General features: G+C 48.3%; 1 protein-coding gene across 1 annotated transcript; it reads left to right on the forward strand.

The window, feature by feature from the left end:
- The first annotated feature begins 659 nt into the window (after positions 1-659).
- On the forward strand, positions 660-7401 carry FPGT (fucose-1-phosphate guanylyltransferase). Its single transcript, XM_074152684.1, has 4 exons — positions 660-747; positions 897-1064; positions 2604-2696; positions 3532-7401. Exons 1-4 carry the CDS (start codon positions 669-671, stop codon positions 4980-4982), a joined length of 1791 nt encoding a protein of 596 aa, XP_074008785.1. The 5' UTR covers positions 660-668; the 3' UTR covers positions 4983-7401.
- Positions 7402-8892: the final 1491 nt, after the last annotated feature.

An 8892-nucleotide genomic window follows, 5' to 3' on the forward strand; every position in this document is an offset into this window, starting at 1 on the left:
CCAGTGCCCAGTACAGAGGCACCATCACTGCCCTGCTCCTGCTGGCCACGCTGTTCCTGATACACCACACCATCCCCACACCATCCCACAGGCCCCGGCAGACCCCGACCCCAACCCCAACTGGACCAGTAACGGGCCCAGTCGCGCCGATGTGTTCTCTAGGAGTTGAGTAATTAAAAACAAGGGGAAAGGGGCTCTTTTCCCCGAAAGCCCTCGGGTGCATTCGACACCCCAAGGCTGCGGCAGGCCATAGCTATGGAGCCGGTGAGGGAGGCCCTGTGCCTTCCTTCCAAACAGAACCCCACTCACACCACCGTTAGACCCCGGAACTCAGTGAACCGGCGCTATTAAAGAAAAAAAAATAATAAAAAAAAAAAATAAAAGGAAATAAAGCGGGGCGCGGCGGCAGGGCACACAGCCCCGTCCCCCCCCTCAGCCACGGCACCACCTCACGGGGCAACCCCCGGGAGCAACGACACGGCCGGGCAGCCCCGGGCCCGCTGACCGGGCTCGCCCCACCGCCACCTGAGGCGAGTCTCCCGGCCGCTCGGGGCTGGGGCAAGCCGCCCTCCTCCTCTTCCTCCTTCTCCTCCGCCCCGAGCCCCGGCCGGCAGCAGGCCCTGAGGCGGTATCCGCTCCGCCCCGGCTCTTCCGGCTCCGGGGCGGCCATGCCGGCGGTGGGAGAGAGGAGCGCGGCGCGGCGGGAGGCCACGGGGCGGCGGTTGGAGCGGTTGGCGGCGCTGAGAGGTGGGGCCTGGGCCGGGGCCGGGGCCGGGGCGGGCGGGGGGCGGCGGCGGGGTCCGGCGGGGCGGGCCCGCCCCGCCGGGCCCCGCCGCCGCCCCCCGCCCGCCCCGGCCCCGGCCTGTGGCCTGACGCGGAGCCCTCTCTACCCGCAGGAAGGGCCGCCCTTCCCGGGCAGTTCTGGGACGTGGTGGCGGTGACGGCGGCGGACGCGGAGCAGGGCCGGGCCTATCGGCGGCAGCTGGCGGAGAAGCTGAGGGGGAAGGAGCTGCCGCTGGGTACCCGCTACCACGTCTTCGTGGATCCCCCGGGACGCAAGATGGGTGCGTGGGGACCCCTCCGCCTCCGACCCACCGGGTTGGGCTCGACAACAGCCCCCACCCCACACCGGGTCCTGCTTGGGGTGTCCTGGGTGGGGTGGCTTGTGCGGGGCAGGCGTCGAGTGGCCACCGCGCCCCGGCCACCTCCAGGGCACGCGGTGAGAGAGAGCGGGGGAAGCGGCACAGCACCCCGCCGGGGTCTGCCGACGAGCTGCGCTCACTCCATATACCATATAATACATTTATACTCATATAATACACTCACATAAAGACACTCGTTTTTGATCGGGCAGAAGCAGGCTTTGTGCTGATGCGTGGTGACAGAATCACAGAATGATACGGGGTTGGAAGGGACCTCTGGAGATCATCCAGTCCAAACCCCTGCCAGAGCAGGTCCCACAGGAACGTGTCCAGGCGGGGTTTGAATGTCTCCAGAGAAGGAGACTCCACCACCTCTCTGGGCAGCCTCTTCCAAGGCTCTGCCACTCTCACAGGAAAGAAGTTCCTCCTCATGTTTAGGTGGAACTTCTTATATTCAAGTTTTTGCCTGTTTCCTCTTGTCCTGTCACTGGGCACCACTGAAAAAAGACCAGCCCCGTCCTCTTGACACCCACCCTTGAAGTATTTATAGGCGTTGATCAGATCTCCCATCAGTCTTTTCTTCTCCAGACTAAAAAGACCCAAAGCTTCTCCTCGTTAGAGAGATGTTCCAGGCCCCTCATCATCTTTGTAGCCCTCTGCTGTACCCTCTCCAGCAGTTCCCTGTCCTTCTTGAACGGGGGAGCCCAGAACTGGACCCAGTGCTCCAGATGGGGCCTCACCAGAGGGGTCTCCTCTGCCATGGAAGGACTCCAAGATGCTGCCAAAGTCAAAAGTATTAATTAGCCACAGACATAGGTTCAGACACCGTTGGATGGCGTGTAGTTGGGTTCAGTTGTGCAACTGCTAGCACCGGGCATTGGCTGCTTGGGGGACTTAAGGTAGGCTAATTTCACCCATGCTGCTGCCCGTGTGACACCTGTGGTGGTTTGGAATGAGTGTGTGATGGTGACAGTGTGTGGCTCCTCTAAGTGTGTCGTGTAGAACACAGAATATCACTAATTCGTGGTTTTTGTAAATACACTTAACCTTAACCTGATTAAACTAAGTGTACCTTAAAGTACCTACCTTAACCTGATTGTTTAAACTTAAACAGTTTGAATATGTTTTAATATATTACCCAGTGCACAGCAAAAGCCTAGAGGAAAGTAGTCAGACTGTCCATAGTATCTTCCTGTAGTTCTTCATCCCTGTTCACTGTGATGGAGATGGGTGTCTGCACACCCGTGACACTCGGTGTGTTTAAAAGATCACATCTACAGTCACAAGGACTTTGTGAAAATAAACAACAAGTTATTTTCTACAGCAGAAGGCAGGGTTTCAAAGGCCCTTCTTGCTGGCCCCCCTCAGCCCTGGGTCCCAGCGTGCCCCCCGGGTTGGTGCAGGTATCAGCAGGTATCACCAGGGCGCTTCTCCGCAGATACTAACGTGTGTTTTCTGTAGGAAACGGTGGGTCAACGCTTCATGTTCTTCGATGCCTGGAAGATCTGTACGGTGATAAATGGACTTCTTTTATTGTGCTGCTGATTCACTCTGGTAATGCTGGCTTACATTTCACACTAAAATTGTATGCGCCCCCCTTTTTTTTCTAAGAATAATATAATGGCAGAGAAGGAGTCAGAGTTGTGACATACAGGTCCCTCAGAAAAGTAATCCCAAATGTGCCTGATCTGGTCATTTGGATTCAGATTGATCCTTAGCAGATTCTGCTGGCACCAGAGCATTTCTTTCTGGCACCGAAGTCGTTCAGCTAAACAGTGGGGAAAGGAGTGTAATTCAGAGTATCTCAATTAAGCTCCTGCCTTGAAATTCCCACTGAAGGAGCGTGTCTCCATCTGTAGGGGAGCTCGTGCTCCCCCTGACTGCAGGCAGACTGGGGACCTGCCACCTTGCCCCGCTGGTCAGGGCTCTGCCAAAGGGGACGTCGCTTTTGCAGGGAGGGAGAAACTCCCGGGACCAAACGGCTGCTTAGTTGGCTCATCTCTGACTTAAAATGCCGGGGCAGGGGGGTCCTCCTTGTTTTTGCAAGCGGAAGGCGGGTGTCATTGCTTGCTTGTCACGTTAGTGACAGGCAAGTGGTCCCTGTTCCAGCTGTGAAGCAAACTAAAGGCAATGAAATCAGAGACAATTTTAATATAAGCTATTTAAGGCATGGTGAATTTTGGACATAAGGTCAGATCTGCTCTGAGAAGTGTCTGAGGAAGAGGGATTGATGATTTCTTAACATCTGCCATTTTTTGAGGAGGACTTGGTATGTGACTGAGCTGGGGGGGGTATACCTCTGTGCAGATGTGAAATAGCTGTACAGGCTTAGTCTTTGCTTGCTTATAGACAGTGTCTCTGTACCATTGAAAATGTCTTTTTCCTCAAGGTGGTTACAGTCAGCGTTTACCAAACGCAAGTGCCCTGGGGAAGATTTTCACGGCTTTGCCTTTTGGTGAGCCCGTTTACCAGATGCTGGACCTGAAGCTGGCCATGTACATCGATTTCCCCGCTCACATGAAACCGGGCGTTCTCGTTACGTGTTCAGACGACATAGAGCTGTACAGCACGGGGCTCACGGAAACCATCACCTTCGACAGGCCGGGATTTACCGCGTTAGCTCACCCTTCGGATCTGACAGTGGGCACCACTCACGGGGTGTTTGTTCTAGATCCATCCAGTTTTTCGGGAGAAGGAGGCGTCGAATACACATCTTGCCGTCATTTCCTGCACAAGCCGGATGTCGAGACGATGCGCCGGTGCGGCGCAGTGTGCCTCAGGGGGGGTTCTTCTCAGCAGAATTCCTCTGGGGACCACAGCGACTCAGACGTGGGCTGGGAGTGTGTGTACACAGACAGTGTATTTTACATGGATCATAGCATTGCAGAACAATTACTGACACTCTACAAGCAGATGGGCACTCTTTGCTGTGAAATAGATGCATATGGTGACTTCCTCCAGGCCCTGGGATCTGGAGCCACTCAAGATTACACAAAACCCACAACTAACGCGACAGAAGAGGAATCCCAGTCGGTGGAAGTGCGGCAGAAGCTGTACTCCCTGCTGAAGGGAACTGCGCTTAACGTCATAGTCTTGAACAACTCCAAGTTCTATCACATTGGAACGACGCAAGAGTATTTGTTTCATTTTACCTCTGAGAGCAAGCTGAAGTTTGAGCTTGACTTGCTGCCTGTGGCTTTTAGCAGCTTTTCTGAGAGCGCTGGGAGCTCGGATCACTCCGCAACTGTCATCCAGAGCGTGCTGGAGCCGGGGTGTTCCGTGGGACCTGGCTCCGTTATCGAGTACTCCAGAGTCGGCCCTGAAGTCTCCGTCGGGAAGAACAGCATTATTAGTGGATCCCACATAAATCTGAAGATAGACATACCTTCCAACTGTTTTCTGAGTTCATTAAGTATAAGAATGAACGACCAAGTGAAGTACGTAAGTATGGTGTTTGGTGTAGAAGATGACTTGAAGAGGAGTGTGAAGTCGCTGTCAGATCTACACTCACTCCGTTTTTTTGGGGCCAGCCTCCCGGAGTGCTTGGGGCGCTGGGCTGTGCAGGTTTCTGACCAGCTCTTCTCCTCTGGGAGCACGCGTCTGGGGCTGTGGACTGCGCGGATTTTCCCTGTTTGCTCTACTTTAATTAAATCAGTTGAAATGTCGTTAAAAATGTTAAATTCTGTGCAGCACGCGTCAGCTTTTACATTGAACGGCTTTAAGCTCTTGTCTGTTGAAGAAATGCTCGCCTACAAAGATGTGGAAGACATGTTGAAGTTTAGGAGGCAAATTTATGATGAAATCTGTCTACAAAGGGGAAAAGAGAAGTCTGATTTGTAGAATGAACTGTACTTGAACAAATTTCCTGTTTTCACTTGCGGGTGATTGATTACTTCCCATCTTGTAAAAATCAGAAGACAAAAGTACACAGAGCTTTGCTCTGATTTCATTGAAGTAGAAACAATGACATTACTTTGACAATGCTGCTGTAGCATAACAATAATGCAGCAAATGCAGATAAACTGTGCTTTTGATGAAAGAATAAAACATTTCAGATCTCTGAAAACACTAATTGGTGACTTTTCGTGGGGTGCATGTTATTATGTTTTGTAGTCTTTGTCAGTAAAAATATGATACAAAAGAAATTAATTAGAAATTTGACTGAAAACTGCTTTAAAAGTTTTTTAAAGCAGAGCATTAGCTCCAGCACCATGGGATGATACAGCAATAATTTGTGTTTCTGTATTTCCAGGCTGCCTTTTTACAGTAGTATTTCAAATAGGTTGGGGTAAATCTATTAAAAGTACTTTTTAAATCAAGACATCCTGTCTTAAACATTAATCATTTTCTTTCTCTATTTTTTCTATTCTGTAATTTTTTTATACTTTCTTGTTTTTCATCAGAGGAGAAGGATTTGCAGGAGAGATCATTCTTTCCCTTGTGACTAATAATGTTGGGGTCAAAACCTGGCATCAGGACATACTGGTTTTGTTTGGGTTTTTTTCTGAGTAAATAGAGGTTTTAAAAGTCACTGTAAAATATTAGTTTAACTGTGGAAACAGCAGTAGATTTGAGAACATTAAGGTCCAAGACAAATGTATAAAGTCAAAGTAAAAATAGTTATAGGACATGGAGCACGAAATGGTGGTTTGTATGTCATCCTGTTTGCATCCTCTACTCATCTATTGTTAGGGTATACAAAATGTTCTGGGGAAAACAAACGTTTGACGTAGGCTTTGCCTCTTTTGTCGGAGACCAAACTTTGTTCTGAAAAGACTTCCCTGATGATGGCTTTACTGCTAGACAAGCTTTCGGGATATTTAGTAACACTAAAATTAAGTTGCATTCTTTTAACATGATTATTCACTTTAACTGTTACAATTGCATTTATTCTAAATTCCCTAAGTACCGTGTATTGATTGCATTACTGAAAGCAATCTGGATATAAATGGAAAATGGATTTGCCTCTGACACATAAGTAATGGGAAGAAAGAAGAAGGAAAAGCGTACTGACTGAAGGGCTTTTGGAAAGCATTGGGGTGGACTGGATCACACAGCAGCGGCTCTGGTCTTGGAAGCAGAGTTCTTCCAAGGCAAATAAATAAGTAAATAGCAGGAGTGGAATCCTGGTGGTAGTCTCAGACCGCCATGCCTGGCACCTGGGTCACAGCCTGCCTCGGGCTCCACCAGTTGCGAGGAAAGGCAAGAGGCGCTTCTTGCAGCAATTCTCTCAGGTTTTCTGCCCTGGATCTCCTCTAACCTTGACAGCTGCAGGTCTGACCCTAAACCCAGGCTCACTCTGTCAATAAGTGGTGTGAGCCTGGTGGGTGCTCGTTGGGGTCCACGAAGAAGCCTGTACCTTGGGAACAGTAAATGCTCAGAAAAGCCCCAGATTCCACAATCCGCAGAGCAGTGCTGGAGAGCCCGCCTGTGTCCTTCCCACCGAGGGCTGTAACACTTTCACTCTGCTTCCTCCTGCTGTCAAGGAACTAAATGAGAAAAACTTCTGTAAAGGTTTGCAGAAGTGTTCTCTGTCGGCGGTCCCGGAGAGCGCGGCTGTGGTCTGGGCAGCACACAGCGGAGCTGGGTGTCGGCACCCTCAAAATGTGACATTTTTCCTGTTCTGATCTTCTCTTCCACTGTGCAGTTTGTAGAGCGCTGCCCCGTGAAGCTGCTGCTTGAACAAACGGTGTCTGCATTCAAACACACCAAACGTGCAGTCGGACGCTGCTTCATTTATAGATATTGAAATATGTGACCAAGTGGAATTGCTGGTGGCTGAACGCTTCAGTACGGAGCTAGAAATACTTTCTTAACCTTTGAATAAGGGCCTGAGATGTTTTTTGCAAACCTGTGAAGCATGTAATGTCCAGCCTCATTTAACAGTTCTTAGCAGCACATCAATTAATTGCCCTGTTAGGACATAAGGCATTTAGACCTTGAGGCAAAGAACTTAATAAAAAAGATCTGTTGTAATGGATAAGCATAGATTTGATTTACTAGGTAAGAACTGTCAGACTGCTCTAAGTCTTCATGCCACTTCACGCTTTCCTTTTAAACTAAATATTTTTGTCTTAAATTTTAGAAAGTGGATTTTGGTCAGTATTAGCCATAGCTAATGGCAGCAGGCTTAATGAATTTATTCCACAAGTATTGAAATACCTGGATTTGTAATATTTTTCATTTTTAAACTACAGTCAATTTTAATGTAATATTTTATTAAAACATTAAAAATTATATTTTATTTTACAGAGCTTTTAATTATTTTCCCATGTGTTTTTGTATCATACAGAGTTATGTGCATGCATGCTCACACACATTCTGTAAATTCATTCTTGGACTCCACATTTAGGAATAGACATTTTTATGTATAAGCTGCTACTAAGTTCCATTGAGCCACAGGAAGTGCATGTTTGCCCGTTAAATTTCTAATGCATCCATAGTCCTTTGTGGTCTTTCTTGCTATCAATGAAAGTAATTATTATTGTGAAGTATGAGATTAGAAAGTTTATGGAAATATTCAGAGAAAATGGACCATACCATAGAGAACATTAGGGCATGAAGATGGATAATGGGATTCGCAATCCAGACATCCAGCTGTCAAGGGCTGGTGGAATGTAAGAGTTAAAACACACATCCATTGCACTTTGCTGAATTCTGCTGAAACGATTTGGTAGAATGAGGCATGTGTTTCTGCAGGCTTTTTTTGAGTTTTAAGTGCTGCAAGGTAGTTACAGAACGTAGCTGGTTTTGTTGATTTTTCCTGCATCAGCTTCAGAATAAAATCTGAAAACCTGGGATGAGTACCCTGTTTGATTGAAGTCACCAGGAGTTTTGCTTTTGCTGTAAGCAGGGGCCAGGATTTTGCCCCTGGCAAGCCTGCTGGTGGAGTAAAGGTTCCTAGAGCCCAGGAGGGAGAGGAGTCTCCACAGTGAGGAAGAACAAGCGCTGGGGCTGCAGAGCACAGGAGCAGGGGCAGGAGCAGTTAGTCTGTCCTGGATGGGACGTCGCTTGTGAGTTAACACAGTGGTATTTCTGTCAAGGAGGGAGAGAGAGAGGAGACACACATAAGTGAGTACTTGTATGTAACCTTGATGACAGAGCTGAACAATAATGTCTCTAGTGAGGCACGAGATAGCTCTTTGCTGTGTGTATTGCAGCTATTCATGATGCGTGCAGGGGGTTTAGCTATAACAAATTCTAGTCCTTATAACAAGGGCTGTTATAGTGTGATCAAATCTTATTAAAATCGAAAAGGCTTCAGACTGGACGCTTCCTGGCAGTAATAATCTAAGTTTGATGTACACAATATGTGTATGTATTTTATTCGTATTGCATTTTACGAGCTTTAGCTTATCTTTCTTTTTCACAGGCTGCTGTTAAGGTAGATGACAACAATTTTCTCATGCAACCAGCTGGGATAAACTCATCCCAAGGAAACTGAGAGACTTGTGCAAGGCCACACAGTGAAATTTAACAGCGAGATAATAGTGATTGTGGGGATGCTGGTTTTGAGTGTCAGATTCTGAAAATGAGACCGTCATGGCATCCTGGTCCGTGATTTTCCTCCAGTCTGAGTAATAAAGGATGCAACGCTGAGAATGACAGTCAGGTAGGACCTTCTAGGAGCAAGAGGCAGCTATTAAAATCTGGAATTTCATTTTGGGTAAGGCTTATTGAGTTTCCCAGATGGATGCAGTCTTCGTATGAGCCTCTAGATCATCACCTGGCTCCGTCTGTCCTGAAATAC

This window comes from Numenius arquata, chromosome 8 (genome assembly GCF_964106895.1).
Source record: "Numenius arquata chromosome 8, bNumArq3.hap1.1, whole genome shotgun sequence".
NCBI classification, from domain to species: Eukaryota; Metazoa; Chordata; class Aves; order Charadriiformes; family Scolopacidae; genus Numenius; species Numenius arquata.